The 18,764-nt window shown below is 43.8% G+C and overlaps 1 protein-coding gene across 2 annotated transcripts in view; it reads left to right on the top strand.

Annotated features, from left to right (window-relative positions):
* LOC146207600 (uncharacterized) overlaps nucleotides 1-18,764 on the top strand; it is a 42,599-nt gene that overhangs the window by 2,729 nt on the left and 21,106 nt on the right. For both annotated transcript variants that reach the window (XM_084588950.1, XM_084588943.1), the window contains exons 2-5: nucleotides 7,696-7,877; nucleotides 10,201-10,421; nucleotides 11,504-11,763; nucleotides 16,816-17,112. In XM_084588950.1, coding sequence (XP_084445076.1) covers nucleotides 7,696-7,877; nucleotides 10,201-10,421; nucleotides 11,504-11,763; nucleotides 16,816-17,112 — 960 coding nt within the window. The remainder of the gene's footprint in view (nucleotides 1-7,695; nucleotides 7,878-10,200; nucleotides 10,422-11,503; nucleotides 11,764-16,815; nucleotides 17,113-18,764) is intronic.

Raw genomic sequence — 18,764 nt, 5'->3', positions numbered from 1 at the left:
TCAAAGAAGAGTGTTGGAGCCAAGATCCACTGCTGTGGTTGTTTGTTTATTGTGGAACAGCTAGGGAGTGCATAATTAATATTGGGTTGGTTCCAAATGAGATTGCTTCCCTTATATACCACACTAATCATGTGATATTGACTTCACTCTCATTACATCAGTGTGTGTTTTGCTCGCCACACTGTTAGTGTGAGACTGCAATGCATTACAACTGATTGGATTGTGTGAACCAGTGCAAGTCCTGCAAATGTGCTGGCTCTGTACACGGTCATCCACTTCTAGCTATAGCATGGTCACTGGTTTCGGAGTGCCATTGCGCCCAGCCAAAGCTGCCTAAGTGCAGTTTGTTGCAGTCGTCGGGGTTCTGTTAAGCGTTTGCTCGCGATAGTGCATGCAGCTTGCTCATTGTATGCCAAGCGCAATGTTGTGTTGCTGATTTTTTTTTTTTTTTTGTAATTTATACATGGATTTCATTTTATACACAGTCATTACTTATACTTATGGTGGTTGTGGAGATATGTCCTTCACCAGATAAGATTTGCCAGGAATCACTGTTTCCAATATTCTGAATGTGGAATCCTGTCAGTCATCATTAAAGTTGGAAGATACCTTTTGCTAATTTTTTCTGAGTAAACAGTGCATGTTCAGTGGTTCATCTTGAAGCCTGCAATGTTTGAATTGCCACAAAGCTTACCAAGTTGAGCTTTCAGTTCCTCAGTTCCTCAGATCATTTTCATGATTGTTGAAAACAGGCTGCAGATACAAATTTTCTTCCAATACCTGTCAGTAATGTTTTTTTTTTTTTCACTGCATTTAGCATTGCAGTGCATGTGGTGTGTGCTTAATTATTTATGCCAATGGACAACTTTCCAAATTGCAGGTAACCTGACTTACAGGCACATGTTTTCCACCCAAAAACCCTCGCTTACAGAGTGCTGCTGCCCATAAAAGAACTTAGTGCGAGGGGAGAAGTATCATTCAACCACTGTCGCACTCTTTCTTGGAAAGCAGAGGGAAGGATTTTCTGTAATCTGCATAAACCTGGACTCTAGACATGCAAGGGAAGGATTTTCTGTAATCTGCATAAACCTGGACTCTAGACATGCATCGAAGGCCCTTGTCGAAAGGGCAGTGTACTTGCCGTCATTTCCTGGAGAGCGCATGCAGATTAGGGTAGGAGAGTGCAGCTTGGAAAACATGTGTCTGTAAGTCAGTTTACTTGCAGTTTTAAAAGTTGTCAATTGCAAGGAAGCTTGGTAAGCATTGGATGAGCTGACAATTTTTTTATATGAGATGAAATGCAAAGCTCATTTCATCAATGCATAGGCCCTTTGATGTTGAGCACTTGTGCCAAATGCTTTGTTCTGGGTTGTAGGCTGTAGCTGTGCCATGCCTTCCTTGTTTTTTCATGAGAACAAGTGTTGGAATAACTATGTGTGCCTAGGATGCGTGCTTAGTGCTAGCATTCCTGTTTTTCATGTGCATGCACTCTTGCCTGTTCTGACTCTTTTGTTATGCTCATGACTGTGAAGCAGAATTTTGTTTTCTTTCTTGACATCAAAGTCTTTCTTATTTCATATTTCACTTCTAGTCGCTGTGGTGTTTCATTTGGGCTATTTGTGCAGCGAAAACGAAGCATCGGCGTACATTAGTGTTTACAGTCTTTTTGCCATAGGCAGGAGGTTTTCTTAGCCTGTGAAGTAAACTTAGTTTTTAATTGGTCCCAGGAGTAATTTACCGTATGAGCCATTTCATATTTAGCTTTCATAGTGTTGGTGGTACCTGATCAAAGGCCATTTGTAGTCACCATTGATGCATCAAATTGGGTGCATTGATTGGTTGCTTTTTAATGTAAACTGTACAGTCAGTTGAAGTGCTTCTAGGGAAGCAGTTACAAACCACTTTGAACTTTCTCTTCCATTTTTTTTTCTTTAGTTTCTATTTTGTGTCAGCTTGTGTTTCTAGTGTTTTCATTCCTTTTATTGTGACAGTTTTATGAGAAACTTTCTGCAGAGCTTTTAGTCTTGTTCATTGTTTGCATGTTTGTCTGCTAGTTTAGTGTGTCATAACTGGAAACTGCATATATGCACATGTCACCCAATGTCAGTGTGATTTATGTGAGCCGTAAAGCAGGTCCCCTTTAGAATGTGCCGTCAATGGCCATGAGACCAACGTGAACGTAGGTGTGCACATATGGTATGCATATCACTTTCTGGTGACAGAAATAGCAAGATGTTAAGCTAAAATATTTGGCAGGAGCTGTGATATCCCTGAATTGTCTCCCTCTCTTTTTCTCACTCCTCATTCTCTACGTCATTTTTTCTTGTGGCTTGCATTCTCGTTTGTTCTTTGTGTTCTATCTCCCTTGGCTTTTCGATTTCTACTATTATATAGCAGTAGGCTTTAGTTGTATGACCACTATTGGCGGGGTCCCATAGTGGCCCTCATCATAAAACATGTTAAAATGTGCAACCTGCTGGATATGTGGCTCTAGCATTGCATCTTGGAAGCTGTACAACTTGGTCTTATCTTGATTGCCTATAGTCCATGCCTGTACGAGGCTTGGCAAAATTTTTTAAGGCTTTAGAGAACTTCCAAAAACTGCTGTTGTATGCGAAAAATCAGCCCACAAGAGCTTTGCTGGCAGCTGTATGTAAACATCTTGCATGCGTAAACGTGCGCATAGGAGGTGCTCTTGGTGGGGTGGTTTCGAGCAAAACATGTATGCAGTTTGTTATCACACCTGTGCAGCCGTGGGTGTCTTGCAACCTGGAAAACCTGAAAAACAGCAAATTGGACATCTGGGGGGGAGGGGGGTAAAAAGAGGAAATATATGCCAGGCGATGCAAGCTGCTGTCTGATAAAAAGGGCAAGGCCAGGAGCATCCATCCACCTATCAATGATAGAATTGTCAGGGAAATTTTCTGTGCCTTGATAAATACTGACTTTTCAAGGATAACATCAAAAATTTGGCCAGTACAGGAAAAACCAGTGGCTGAAATAAACTTGATGGTCTGCCGTAATTGCATTGGTACAGCTGATGCCTGCAACGCTGGCCTTGCCTACTTGCATGACCTTTGCATGACATAGTCTCCACCTAGCTTATTTGTATCGTTTTCTTATTGTCTATGAAATGAGCACTGCATATAGGCTCCGTGCGGGTATGGTGGGGCCAGCAGGGATCGCATTGCCAGCGCTTCACAGCACTCCTTCATTAACTGGATACCTAGTGCGTTTCTGTCAACCCGTCCGCAAAGCAGATGTGCAGTGACGTCATTGCGAGAATGGCACCGTGCCTGCTTTTATGCGGATTTCAATGGATTGAAAGCCTGGGTGTATATTTAAAAAAGAGAGAGAGATGTTAAAAAGTGGACGACGGCTTTATACGAGCAATCGTGTATGGCGGTCAAGAACAAGCAATCGCCTCAGCGGAGCTTTCCGATAAATAAAAGTGTTGACTTACGATATTCGCCTTGAGGTAAACAAAATTTACAGCTTACAGGTAAATTTACAAACAAAATTACATTGAAAGTGTGTTGTACAGCGGCTGAAATTGGCTACTTGCGGAAATCCATGTCAGCTTCTTCACAAGCTTTTTCTCCCAACCAAAAGGTCTCGTTCCTCGGGGGCACGCTTGCATTATTTGAAGAAGCGAAAAGAGGAAAGTTCCTCCTCCTGCGTAAACTCAAGAATGTTTCCAATCGAATGCAAGATTACTCGGGGAGAGGTGTCCATAGAGTACAATGGTTGACTTCCACCCTTTTATTAGTAAAATAGAGGCTGAAAGGGATTGTCTAGCACCTCTCTTCTCCAGCATGTCAGGTTTTGGCGCATTCTTCACGCTTCTGCCCTGCGACACGCTCTGTAAAAAGGCGCCTGCCTCTTAAATGCAAGCAGCTGCAGAGGGCATTGTAAAATCAGGCAGTACATTTCAGCTGATTGAGATTAAGTGTCCTTACAGTTTGATGAGCTTTTGCCTGATTGGCCCAGACAAAGAATTAAATCACCTATGTACTATACATCCACCATATGAATAGACCATTACAGTTGCGTAAAGCGCATTCTTTCTACATGCAGATAATGCTCTATGTCCTGGGGATTGACACTGCTTTGCTTTGTATATTGTCCTCAAAGAAGCATAGTTCTAACCTTAGAAAAAGACGAAGCGCTTCTTGCTCAGTATGTACCAAAGTTAGAGGATATATTTATTTTAGCTATTTCCTGAAAGCACCAATTAAATGAATGTCCAAAGGCATTCATATTTTTTAAATAATGTACAAAGCTCCCCCTGTCCCTTCATTCTATTGCTGCGGTGTATTTCTCCTCGCTGCCCTCTCCCTATCCCCTTTTTTTTAATCGCTGGCCACAGTTCGGGTGCTTCAGATATTGGACAGCAATTGCCACGGCAGACAGTATTTTTTTCTTCTCTTTTTGCTTGTTTTTTGAATAAGCTATTACCACCATCCAATGAATGGCACATGTCCTCTTGAAACATTTTGGTTCTATTTTCCTACTTAAAGTACTGCGCTTTCAAAAAGGTGATTTTGTGTGATTAAATGTAAGAAATAAATATACAGAAGTGTCTCTTTGTTTCTTTTTATTGGTGCAGAAAATGGCTTAGCTCTCGAGGATGCAAAATAATTAGGGTTGTTCGTTTTCGTAAAACCCAATTTTGCCCGGTTTTTGAACCCCTAACATGTTCGTAAAAGACCGGGTAAAACTCGATTTTTCCCGATTTCTGGAACAACTGTGCCCACAAAACTGCAGTGCCTCTAGTTGGCGCGCAGGCGAGAAGCGGCCTAGGCGGCCGACAGACAGATAATTGTTGACTGCAGGACCCGTGCCGCCATCTAATGTTGGAGTCCCGAACAAAGCTGCGAGCAGCTTGCGCACACACAGGGGCGATATTTACACATTGTGCATTCGTAGCGGTGCTAACAAGCGTTCTAGATGGGACGAAAACGAAGACACGAGGATTTAGAGATTGCAGAGAAAGACTTTGAAGGCAGCCGTGTGCTGATGTGCAAGTACCGCAACACCGAAATAGTCGCAGATCCAGCGAAGAAGTCCTACGACTGAATTTACGCGCATCTTGCATCATCCCGTCTTAAGTTGAAGATGGCCGTCCAGGAATTTGAAAGGCGGAAACATATAAGCCGACTCTCTTCTGTTGCCTGTAGGCAGCGTACGAAAGAAAATGAAGCTGATAGCGTGATTCACGACCTCATTCGTGCCCTGGCGTACAGTGGAATCGCTTGCACCAAGCAGACGGACCTCTGGGGTATTTCGTATGTAAATACTGCAGGGCCGCTAAAACTATGCGAACAGGACGACGACTTCGGTTTAGATACCTGAAAGAAGCTTTAGACAGGGATGTGGCAAAAATCTGTCAGGATATGCTAGCCATTAAATTGAGTGCTATCGTCGATGAATCCCCTGACATCATCGGAGTGCCTACCAATAACACTATCTTGTGCCAATATAGCTGAAAAGCAAAAATAGGCAAGTTTGTTTGGCCAACGTCGACAGAGTTAATGCTTCGAACAGCTACACAGTGGCCAGGGTAATCTGCAAGGCTCTCCTGACTGTGGGAAAGACGTGGAATTATGTTGTAGATGCAGCCACATACTGAATGCAGTACATGCGAAAAACAAACGCCGAATTATAAAACACTTTCTAGAAAGCAGCCCAAAACATAACCATGATTGTTACCTACCGATTAAGGCAAAGCAAATAAATAATAATTTATAAATTTAACCCGATAAAACCGGAATTTCTCGCCGAAAAACCAGATTTCTCCCCTATATTCAAGTTGAAAAATAGTGCCCGATTTTTACCCCCGAATTCGAGGGGTAAAAAAGAAACACCTTGCCGCTCGCCTCGCTGACTGAAAACTGAAAGAGAGAGTGGCATCTACCTTTCGCCCCTTCTGTTAACCAGATGGCCCCACGCGCGCTCCCCAAACTGCAGTGCACGGAGCCTATACCAGTTTGATCCTTGCTGATGCCTGCACTCCTCTTTGCATTCAGAAGGAGAATGACCGTTTGTTTTAACATCCACACTGCAAATATCAAATGCTCTGAAATGGAACAAGATAGCCAACAATATTGAAGGGCCATTGACGATAGTGCGAGAAAATATTTGTTCTTTCCAGTTTTGTTGAAGCTTTTTCTGGAAGAAAAGGATGCATTTATTTCTGACAAAAGTGGATTTAAAGAAAGGTAACTTTTTTGCTGCTCAATTTAAACTCTTAGCATAAGGAAAAGGATGCTGATCACCATTGAGAAGCAACTGAATGGTTGAGAGCACTAACAACTACATTGGCACAAGGCATCTTGCTTGTGAAAATACAAAACTGCAAGTTTATTTTCTGTGCTGCATTTCAGTTCTATTCAGTTCTCTTGCCCCCGCTGTGGTGGTGAAGCGTTTAGGGCACTCGACTTTTGTGCCCAAGGATGTGGGATCGAATTCTGGCCGCGGCAGCTGCTTTTGTCGCAGGCGAAAAGCAGAGTGCTCGTGTGCCTGTGCGATGTCAGTGCACATTAAAGAATCACTGGTTGTCGAAATTGCTGTAGCCCTCTTCTGCGGCGTCTCACAGCCCGAATTGGTTTAGGACGTTTAATCCTATAATCTAAACTAAACTGAATGGTCTCTTGATGACCCTAGTGTTAGGGTACTCTGTTTGAATTAGTCTGGGATCTTGAAAAGAGTTGATCACAAGAGACCCTGAATATTTCTGACCACAGTCATCTGCTTCTTAATTATATTGCTTGTTTGCTGGTAATTGGCTTTTTGCGTTATTCATTCCTGGACAAAATGCCATGAGTAATGATTATTGAATATCTGATGCCTAACTGCATTTGCCATAACATGAGGACATGGTAGTCTAGGCCCGACAGATCACTATTTGATGCTGTGTGCTGGTCATACAAATATGTTCTAAACTCATAAAATCAAATGCATTCTTTTCTTTTTTATTTTTTTTTTTTTATTTTTCAGCGATATTGCCTCTTGTGAAGCTGTTGTCACTAGAAGAAAAAATTACTAAAGGAAAGCAGCGTCATTATAGGTTATCGCTCACTGGAGGTGCATCTTCATTGTTACTCCATTCTGTCCTTCTTCAGTAGTGGAAGTTGGGTTTGCCACTTCTTTTTGAGCTTCTGCCTTGGCTTACGGCTCAGCTACGTGTTTCTAGTTATTGCTGGGACGTAGAGAATTCATTAAAAGAGACCTCAAGGACACTAATGTGCAATTTTTGCTCTTACTAAAAATTTGTTGCTATTTGTGTAGCTCTGTTAATGTGTTTGATGTGAAGCTAGCAGAAAGTGTATTTATTGGTCATAAGAAGACTCCATTGATCAATCAGAAGGGCTTGTTTTTAATATCCGCAACTGAAAAGAATGGCACCAATGTCACTACAGTTACCTTGTGAAAACAGTGTGCGATACCTTTTCATTTCTAATTTCCTGAGTTTTCCTAGATTAGAAAAGCACTTTTTGAGTACACATTGCTTCTTTGTCATTACACCAGTATAGACCAATTTCCTGTCCCCTAAGTGGTGGAGTGTCTGTGAAATATCTTTGTGCAGGTTTTCAAAGTTTTGCCTTTTTTTTTTTTTTTAACTTTTGTGCTTCCTTCAGGCACCAACTGAAGTGGCTACTAACTGCTTGCTGCTTCCTCTGCTGTGCTTTTCAGAGGCCATGGAAGCGACAGGAGGACAGGAGGCTCACATTGCTGTTCCAGAATTTCATAAAGGCCCTGGAGGACACCAAAGCAAACCCCAGCGATCGTGCGGGCGCACTGACGAAATGCTGGGAAAGGCTGGGGTCCTGCCCCGAATACCTACCTGTCCAGCATGCTGCTCGCCGTCTTTCAGTGTGAGTGGTTGTCAGTTGTTGCTTGTGGTACCGACGTGTGTGAAGTGTGACGTGCGAATGCATTGTCACACATGCCTTGGGAAATGTCTCTTTCAGGGGTCTCCATTCTGTTCCAAACTAATGCACTAAATAGGAAAAAAATGCTTCTAAGTGCTCCATTGGGGCCCTTGCTAGATTCATTGGGCTTTTGGGCAGTAGCGTTGTATGTGCCATAAGTTGTGAATTGACACAAAAATGGCAGTGCAAAAAAGAAAAAAAAAATTGTGCTGAATAGTGAAGCTTCGTTAATTAGTAATTTACAGGACATCGCAAGAAGAAATAAAATGTTAGGTGGCTGTTTTTTAGAGGTACTGGGACTCTAGAGTCACGGCGGAAACATTCTGCGTAGTGGCAGTTCAAGTACACACAGCGATAGCGATGCCATCCAAGACAGCGCGCTGATCTTATTCCTCATCTTGACAAGGTGATGTTCGTCTCTACAAAAAAACAAAAAGTATGCTGTTTCCCTTTTCGTCATAAGTAGACAAGCATTAAATGCTTTTCAGTACTGGCGTACTGTTTTTAATGGGTGCTAGTGAGTGCAAGCCTGCAGCATCTGAATGTGAGCGTTCCATGTTATTAATGACAGAGAAGAAAGCCAGATTAATGAAAGTCTACAAAATTTGGTCACTGCCGAATTTTCAGGAACTTCCGAAGATCCATTTCTCGAATCCAATATGAAATGAATATTGAATTAATAAGATTTGTATTCAATATTATGAATATTTGTACACCTCTAGTTTTGGCACGTGTTCTCTTATGTGACAAAAGAAATTTGTTGCAGAGAAGTCTAAAACGAATACCTTATGATGGATCTTGCTACTACTTTGTCTCTCTTGCACTGTAATGAAACATGGAACAACGTATACTGGCCCAAAGTAATTTATACCCTTGTCAAAGTGTGTAGTTTAGGTGCAACCATGGGAAGTGCACTCTGTTCCTTGAGTGGGTTTAACCACAGGGTGCTTAGCGGTGAAGCAGAGTACCACTTGTATTTAGAGTAGCGATTTACTTTAAGCGGAATTTTTCACAAGGAGATGGGAAAAGAAAAAAAAACTTCTCAAAGTTGATTGTTTGCTGCAGCAGCATAAGTAAAGCGAACCCCGATATCTTTTCCCGGCAAGCAAATTCTAGAAATGGAAGCAAAGCCAAGACCAGTCAAGTCTAGTCCTCAGCACTGTCACAACAAAATGGCATTGGCTTAGAGGATATATATGACCCCATTTCTTGGTTATGATACCCAAGGTAGAATGTTTTTTGTCACTACACATAAAAGGGACAAGACAGGCACTATATTGGTTACTCTAAAGAGAATATTCCGCCTTGATAACATAAAGCGATTAGCCCTCAAACAAACTGTGCTTGGCTGTGTTTCACTTGCTGGCATAACAGAGCAGTCCTTTTAAAACTAGTGTTACCAAAAAATAAATTTGTGACTGCTGTTTTGGTGCATAACATTTTACTAATACAAAGTTGCCGCTAGCGAGGCTACATACTTGGCCAGTCAGTTGTGATTTGGAATGCATTCCCTTCTGTGATGCTCCACTTGCGCGGTTTATCTTTGTTAGGGTGGGCACTAATGGTTAGAGACTACCTGTTGGTGCATTTAACTCGCACACTTGACAGGGGTATTATACTACTAACTGAAAGTGCACTTCCTTAAAAGTTATTTCCATTTATGCCCTTTTCAGCACTGTTTCCATTAGTGCCTGTGGGGTCATGCCGAACCGGATAGCTGGGGTAATTTTGTTAAGCTGAACTTCCCTCCAAGGGAACAAGTTTACAGTGTCCTGACAAGCCGGGCGGGAAGGGATTCCACCCTTGCTTCCTTTGGTACGGCATGCAGCTTCCCTCTCTAGCGAAAATCGCTTCACTCTACGGGCCTTGTCTACATTAAAGACGGAAGAGTCTTATTGAAGGCATTCACTTCTATGCCCATGGTGAGCAGCAGCTTGACACGACTGGAATTCACTCTCTCGTAGCGGCTGCAGCATAAATGTGCTTGATCTCATTGTTGTAACTACAACATAGGCTTGAAGCGTACCTTATTCTGGTGACAGAAATTTCTAGTGCTTAACCAAATTTTAGTCCTGGGAGGGTCAGGCCGCTGCGGTGAAGGGATTTTTGTTCTGCAGGGAGCATAACTTCCCCTTGGTGTGACCATCACAGTGGCCTCACGTTTACATGAGCATTATGATGGCCTCATTGCATTTTTTTTTTTGTTAGATTGTGCTGCCAACATGCAGAATGTAACTCAAGCGTTGGGCATTGGCATTTGCTGCAGCGAGACGATGCGCTTCATCAATGGGCCATTTTTCAACGCACCACAACCGAACCAGGATAAACTGCGTGTGGCCATCCGCAATTGCAGAAAGGCCTTTGCATCAAGAATGGGCCCTTTTGACACCGTTTGCGAGTTCCTTCTGGAGTCTGCCGGGCAGCCAAAAGATTATTACCTCATGCCCAAACTGCTAGATGTTCCTGCTTCACGGCCACTTCCTGATGGTGAGTGCATCGTAGCAGCTGGCTTTGGTGCCATGTGATGTGTTTATTTATGAGCTCTTTCAATGTAATACTAATCCATCAGAATTTTCGTCATTGTTATCATTCGTCCATACCTGCCAGCCTTCCTGATTTACAGACTCCCAATTCTGACTGCGCTTTCAGATTTTGCGAGCACTGCCCTATATTTGTTGAAAAGTTGTGCGAAAATAGTTCAATTCAATTTCACTTTATTTTTCCAGGAAGAGAGTACATCCTAGAGAGACGAAAGGGAAAAGTTTGTGAAAAGGTCCCCATGGAACCCGTAGTCGTTTCGTAATCACCGGCATTGCCATCAGTGATAGCACTAACAACCCTGGCAACCTCAAATAAACAGTCACTGAAAGCCAAGTCAAACCAACGTGGTTGTGGTTTGCTTGCTGGTAAAGCGTTGTAGAAGGCTTTGCAGTGGCAGAACCTGCATTCCCGCGAGGTTCCCAAACCAGCTGCTAGGGTGCCGGCATAGACTGCAAAGTCCCTGTTGCAAAAGGACTGTTTATACCCTGCTTTTAGTTAGCCCCCCTTCCCCGTTGTTGATGCGAATGGTAAAGCGTTGTAGAAGGCTTTGCAGTGGCAGAACCTGCATTCCCGCGAGGTTCCCAAACCAGCTGCTAGGGTGCCGGCATAGACTGCAAAGTCCCTGTTGCAAAAGGACTGTTTATACCCTGCTTTTAGTTAGCCCCCCTTCCCCGTTGTTGATGCGAATAAAACCTCCCAATTTTTCGATTGGCAGGTGCACTCAATTCAGCCCCCCTAAGCTCAAAAGAAACACTGTTCACTGCATCTTTGCATGAGCAAGAATCCCTTTCAATAACAAATGACTGCTCGGAAGTGCGTACAGCATTTTTTTCTTTGTGTCTCTGACATTGTTTATTAGCAGCATAACTGTAGTGCATTTCTTTTTCTGAAAGCATTCTTCTGAGGCAGTTTTTGCTGTTTGTAGGACATATTCTTTGGGCCTTTCGGCCGCAGTTTAGTTTGTTGGCTTGGAAGAGAGCAGCGTATGCACGCAGCTGGGTCTTGTTTCTTTCCTCCTTGATCGACAGGCTTGAAGACACGCACCCTCAAAGAGATGCTTTCCCACGTGGAGTGCCTGCGGTTTTGGCAGCAGGACGAACTCGTGGAGAAGATCTGCCGGTTCCAGTTGTCGCTCCTGGTGCAGCGGGAGCGGGTGCAGCGGAGGGAGGAGCAGCAGGAGACAGGCATGGAGGTGGTACAGGACGGCCTCGGTAGTGGGCAGGCCTTTCTTGAGCATCTCTTTTGTGTCCTCTACCGGCAACGCAGAATCCAAGACCTGTGCACTGAGGTGAGAGTGGCAGTTTCAGCACGAGCACATCTGCACCTGTATGCCGTTTCAGCAAACACTTTCGACAGTTCTTAAAGATAGGCAGAATGGCATAAAAATAATGTTTGTTGGAGCAAACTGTCAAAAATGACTGAAATGTGCTATCGTGCTCAATGTGACTTGCAACCAGGGAGCATGTGGCCGCAGCGTTTTTCGGAAACATGGTGAGGCTGACAAGCGGTGCGCTTGAAAGTTAAAAAAAAAAAAAGGTTTCTGCCGTCATAGCGGCCAGGTACATCCCCCGTGTTGTCTGTGCTATGGAATCTGACTATGGAATTATTTATCACAGAAGCCAGGGCATTTAGCTTTGCAAAGGTGGGTTCTCATGCTGGTGCTGACGGTGTAATTTGGGGGAAATCAGGTGCTAACAAAATAAACCAAGCAAAATAAAGTGCGACATGCATCCAGCATTCGGCACGCAAGTGCGGGCGATGCTATGTCACTGTCAAGACTAGACTGGTGAGGGGAGAAGGCTGAGTGCTGAAACGGCAAATTTCTTTGCCTTTCATTTTCAAGCGCGTCGCTTGTCGGAATCACCACGCTTCCGGGAAGAGTTCCGGCCACGCATCTTGAAGTTGCTTTTCATACTGAGTGGAATAATGCATAGGTAATTAATCACTTATTAACTTGCTAATTAACACATTTGGGTGGGTAGTGCCATTGAAGCCATGGACAAGCCATTTGAAGCTGTAGAGAAGTCGATGTCATATCAGTTTTTGAATCAAAGAAAAACTCATTTTCTTTATTCTTGCAGCAGAAACAGATTAGTCCCTCTTTCTTTCTTTCTTTCTTTCTTTCTTTCTTTCTTTCTTTCTTTCTTTCTTTCTTTCTTTCATGCGACAAAACCTGTATACATTAGATGCACAGGATGCCCAGTATAGGTGTCCCTTTATAGGGACATGAACTTTGTGTGGCTTGCTGTGGAAAAAGGCGATAAAAAGCGCCGTTTTGAGTGTTTCAAAACACACTTGCCCACTTTATTGGACAGCTATAGCACCATCTTACACAAAGTATAAGACATTCTACATGAAGAGCGTGGCAACAATGGACATGGCTATGTTCTACGGAGCTAACAGTAATTTCTTCTTGGTTTTTGTCATTTTGTATTGTTAAAGATCTGCAATGACCACAATATTGGCATTTATTTATCAGAGGAAGGGCCCATGACTGGGAAATAATGGCTATCATCTGTTTTACAAGCGTATTCAGCCTTGCATGTACTTCCGAATGTTAGCGTCCCTCAGGACAGGTGCCTCAGAGCCACCTCTGCCAGCACACTCTTTTTCTGAGTGTTTGGCATCACTTTCTTACTTTATGCGTTGTGCTATGCAAAAAGGCAATAAAATCACAGTTTGGATTTTTCAAAACATGCCAAACTCGACTTTCTTATGTCGCTGTACCCTCTTAGGTCAAGAACCAGAAAGGGGCTGGTGAGGGTAATTTCTCACTTTCTATCTTTTGCACTGTGCAACAGCTGGATAGAGTACCTGTGAGATGCAGGTGCTGAGAAGCTTGCACAGAAAAGTAGGTTGAACATACAGTCTTGCAAACTGGCGTTGAGAATGGCCTAATCGCATTCAGCAGAACACCTAAAAAATAGCGCTGTCGGTCAAGTGTGAGTACCCAGAGCCTGCTGCGATAAAGACTAGACTACATTTGCTACTGACAGCTACCATTAGGTACGATGGCTACAACCACTGGCCGGAGCTTGTCAACACACGGAACTCGCAGCGCTGCCACTGTGAGGGATGCACAGCGAAGTGTCAGATTCGCTGCCAAAAGGGCCACATCTTTTGTACATGCCTGCTCAGAGCAGTTGCTTTTACCCTTTTTCACAGTAAATGTACTCTGAAAAGATTGATTTCATTAAGAAATCAAGTAATAATCCGTTAACCATCTTCTTTGTCCGTTATCTTGCTAAGGGCACTATCACACTTCCTGCTAGCAGCATGCATTACTTTTTCCGTACTGCGGCGCCCTGTCCCTGAATAGGGACATTGCAAGAAACAACGAAAAAATAAAAATTAGTTTTTTTTTTATTGCGAAAGTAATACTACTCTAGGTTATAAGCCTTCAGCGTAGCGCGGCCAGTAGCCACATCTTACCCACGTGACACTAGGGTGAGAGCTGGGCTCCCAATTCAAGCGGTCGGCGTGGCGTGGTCGGAGCCGCGGCTGCGCGCTATGACGTCACACCCCACGTGACTGGCAGCCTGCCATGAATTTTGAGCGGTATTTTGTTTGTTATACCACTATTAGCCTTAAAAGTATGCGCACAAATTTTTGCAACAAGTCTGCCAATAAGCCTAAGCAAAGGTGCAAAATATGTGATACCTCTTCATCTGTTTTGTGTTTTGGACAGCAAAAATGCATATTGGATTGCTCAAAATTTTTTGTGTGTCTCTCTCTTTGTCTTGGTAATTTGGCGCTATTCATTGTGCAAAACCTTTACCAACTTGCCCAATTTTCTGTTCCACTGAAGTAAAATTACTAAGTCTACACAGAAATATGAAATGTGGCCGTATGCTCATATTTATTTAAAAAAATGATGCAGCTTTTGTTTGATGGACAGCATTTGTGAGAGCAGGGGAGGGGGCAGTATTTCAACAGTCTATAAAAATTCTGGAGGGCACTTTGGACCACTAAAGCGCGATGAGGCGAAAGCCATTATAGCGCGGTGGTCGTAGCCCTCCACTGCGGCACCTCTATCTTCCTCTCTTCTTTCACTCTCACCTTCCTCCCTTCCTTTACAGCATGGTACATATGTGTTCGCGGAGAATTGTGACAGATACTGCGCCTTTTCTATCCTGTAAATAAATTTCAAATGTTGCTTATGTCTCCTGTACTAAGGTCTCCTAGACATCTGGGTCTACTCTGTTTGATGTGTGGTGCTGCGTTCGAGGAAGCGGCAAATGAAAGGCGCCGCACGGACGCCTGGATCGGACGCCCGGTGGGGTCAGCTTCGTATATGCATGAATCACCTGGTGACGTCATGACATCTCGGGACGGTACATCGCGCGCTAATTGTCGAACACAACCAGCATTTCATTGAACGCATCAGAGTTCACCGGCATTCTATAATTAGTTTACAGGAAAGGAAAGGCGCAGTATGTCACTCGCAGAATCCCGCTATCAACAATCCTCACAGTAGACTAGGGGAATTATGAAGAACATTTCATGATTCGGGGCTTGGCGCAGTTGGTAAAGCACTGGGCTGAGGATCCAAGGGATGGAGCTTCGATTCCTGGTGGAGACAAGGTTTATTAATTTATTTTTAACTCGCGCTCTTGAAAGCGTGACACTTCTGTTAACGATGAGGCATTAAAGGCTTTCGCCTTAAAATGCATCGCTTTCTAAATGTCAGGCCACAGATAACTTCTGTAAATAGCCCTTCAAATTCCTGGCCATGTCGGCAACTTCTGTGCTGTTTAGAGTTCCCACGGCAGGAAGCGCACAATACTTAGACTCGCGCATTGCCACTGTCTTAAAGAGACCTCAACGACGAAGCACTTACAGTCTGGGATGTCCTGATAGTAGTGTAGCCGGTAGTGCTTGCCATGGCAGTGAGAAGAGTGCACAATCTCCTCAATGTGATTACTTTAGCCTATGGGCAGCATAATTGTGATGGTACAGACGTTAAAATGATGCTTGAGCAGTTTCTCAGCAGTGCGTCACCAGCTTCTCAGCTGGTGACGCACTGGCAGCGACAGTGCGCACTGGCAGGCAGTGCGTGCTAGTGCCAGTGCAGGCAGGCACTGCCTGCACTGGCAGCGGCGGTCATGAAAGAGCAATCCGCAACATCCGGAATATTAAATCTACATAAACTACAGCGATAGCTATTTGGCTACATGTCTTGGACAAACAAGTAGCTTTGTGACTTAGGTCAGCCAGGTGAGGCTGCATAGCACAGCCACCAAGGTCTGTCACAAATCTGAGTATGTGATAGGCGCGAAAGGTGTGGGGAAAAGGGAAAGGTGGTTTCAGGAGCAGATTCTAGAACTGGAAGAGAGTCTGGGTTTAAACTTGCCCCCCTCCCAGCAACCATTCAGTTCTCTTCTTTTTTTTTATTTTTATTTTGTTCAGTCGTGGGTTTTGTGGACTCTGAAATGGCTTCACAGATTCCTAGGGGTCTGCTGAAACCCTCGTGTGAGAACCACTGACCTAGAGAAGTGAGCCGACAAAGTTTTTTTCGGTCAGTCAGTTCAGAAGCCAGGTTGCTTGCAGTGGCCTCGAAGTCCTCAAAAGTAATGTTCAAAAGCGGCAGTTGACGTCGCGACAAGGCCTAGCATGTTTTATTGTCCTTCACAGAGCACTTTTGAGTGGATGTCTTTAACCTTTGCTTTCAAGGTTGTCGACAGCGGGCTGGGAGCAGCAATATTGAAGTCTGCTGCAGCATCCGCCCTAGAAATTCTGATTTTCATCTTAAGCGAAACTTTGTGTCTCTGTACTACAATTTGCACGGCAGAGCTGACTGAGTCAACGGAGTCATTGAGTGCAAAGCATGAAGAATCTATGTTTGATCGCATGCCACTCGCATGCATGTGAGCCATTGAAACTAGTTCCTGTCGCAGACTCTTGATGGACAATTTGCACGGCAGAGCTGACTGAGTCAACGGAGTCATTGAGTGCAAAGCATGAAGAATCTGTTTGATCGCATGCCACTCGCATGCATGTGAGCCATTGAAACTAGTTCCTGTCGCAGACTCTTGATGGAATGATATGAGGTGGTATAGGAAACTGCGTCGGTGATTCATACCTCAAATGATTGAATTATTGAGTTTTTTGGAACTTTCTTTTCTTTTTTTTTTTTTTTTTTTTTTTTGCTTTTTTACGCCTTTGAACCAGTGAATACAGAAATTGCTTCATTATAACTGGTCGAGCATCAAGTTTTGAATCTTGTGTTTCGTTTACTGGTAGAACTCCCAAATAAATAAAACAGGCCAATTTGGTTTTCACTTCATTCTATCAATGGTGTGCTATATCTGTGTTTGGACTGTGCATTGCCTTTGTGCAGACCTCCAAGTTCACATGTCATGAAGGAGTCCAGCTGGTGCGGGGCCTTACGCGGTGTGCCAGTGACACTGAGCGTGTCGATGTGGCTGAAGCGTTGGTGCACGTGTTTTTGGTGAGAGACCTGCTGTCGTCCTCGCCATTCTGCTGCACCCGGGAGCTCATGGGCCTATGGTGCCGGCTGCAGTGGATGCAGGGCCACGAACTGTCGCAGGTGGCGGGGGCTGCCTTGCGCCTGTTACTGCCACACGCGGCCAACAGCGCACAGTTCTACCTTTTTTGCGACGTTCTCTGGGAATATGTGAGTCGCAACTTTTTTTGGGGCAGTTGGCCAGAGTCTATAAAAGTTAAGTTTTTGCCATCCAGTCTTATGGCGGTTAGAGGAACAATGAAACATGTTTGAATCTTGTGCACTTCCTTTCTCTTCACTAATTCTAGCATGCTGGGAGGCATGGGGAACAGTTCTCTATGTTTGGCCAGTTTATTTATTTATTTGTACAAGTACATGCAGCATCTTATGGGAGAACATTGTAGGGAAACATGGCTCAAATGAACAAGTGATAATACAAAGCAAAACAGCAAAACACATTTGTTGAAAGCAAGAAAGTAGCGAAATACACAACATCAAAAAGTCTCCTGGATGGCACTGCAGAGCATTTCTTAATGCTCTGCAGTGTAGACATTCACAGCATAGTAAATGGAAAGTGTGCACTATCGCATGAAGCTCCATGCTGGCTAAAAGAAATGAAAACTAAATGGGATGATAGAGCAATAAATACTGTGGGGAACGATCTCCCATCTTTCCCCTGTGGCAGTTATCCCAGATATCACAAAATGGTGCTAGCGTGGATAGTTAACGTTAACTATCAAGAGATGGCGACAGAGTCGCGGTAGCATGAGTGCCAAGGAAGGCTTTGGCTCTGCGCACGCGGGGAAAGCCAACGGGGAAAGCCAGTTGTTCGTCATCGGGAACTCGACACGAGTGGATGTATCCTCGTGGCACTCCGCAGTCGCTGGCAGGCCTCGGAGCTTATCCCATGCTCTAGTGTGGGCAAACATTCACCCATGGCTCTGCTGGAGAGTCAGATGACTTAGATTCATTAGCGTGTTTTATTGCTAGCTGGCATTGTTATTGCAGCAATAAATGTCTGTTGTCAGCACGTGTGTTGTTCCTTTGTTTCCAAAAGCACAGCGTGCAGTGGCAAAGCCACCTAGACTACTCAAGGCCTCTCCGCTTGCTCCGTGACGTCACGCTAGTTGCCCGTCCGCCGCTGGCCTCCGCTCGCGGCTGGGAGGGTTCCGCGGCAGTTTTCAGCGCATTATTGTACTATCTGAGGTACAATGGCTACAGCAATGCTTCTAAAGAATGTTTTTTTTAACCACTTGTATAGTTTTTCTATGTATTTTCCGCATTAATTTATCATTCGTGCTTTCTTTCGTAGTCCTCGCGATTGTTTTTATAGTTTCATTTGAAAACTTGGGAATAACCATTGCACTGCTATAATTACTGAACTTGAGTTTACTGCAGATCACATTAACCCAAGCATTATTTCCCAGACAGCATATAGCACAAGAATATATGAGATCAACGTGCAAATGCATTTTGCGGCTTTTTAAGGAGGCGTACATTATTTTTTTGTACACTTCGAAAGCGGATGCCTTGTTAAATATCGAAATAAACAAAACTCATGAAGCCCTACAAAACAGTAGCATGAAGCCATAATGAACATTATATTGCTCTGTGCTTTTAATTAAAATATTTCAATTCTTTAATTTTCTCAAATTGCTGACAGCTGCCTTCCCGAAGAGTTTACTTTTCGTTTCCAGTGACTGTCGATAACTTGGTGTCGCAAACATTTACTAGCTTGGTGAATTTTTGCGTTTTTCTTCTCCGCTTGCCTCTGTAGGAATCATTAAAGATTTCCTTGATGGTGTCATTTTCCCGTTGCGCCC

Source organism: Amblyomma maculatum, chromosome 1 (assembly GCF_055883805.1).
Source record: "Amblyomma maculatum isolate TAMU_Amacu chromosome 1, ASM5588380v1, whole genome shotgun sequence".
In the NCBI taxonomy this organism is placed as follows: Eukaryota; Metazoa; Arthropoda; class Arachnida; order Ixodida; family Ixodidae; genus Amblyomma; species Amblyomma maculatum.
This window is presented reverse-complemented; position numbering and strand designations above follow the sequence as displayed.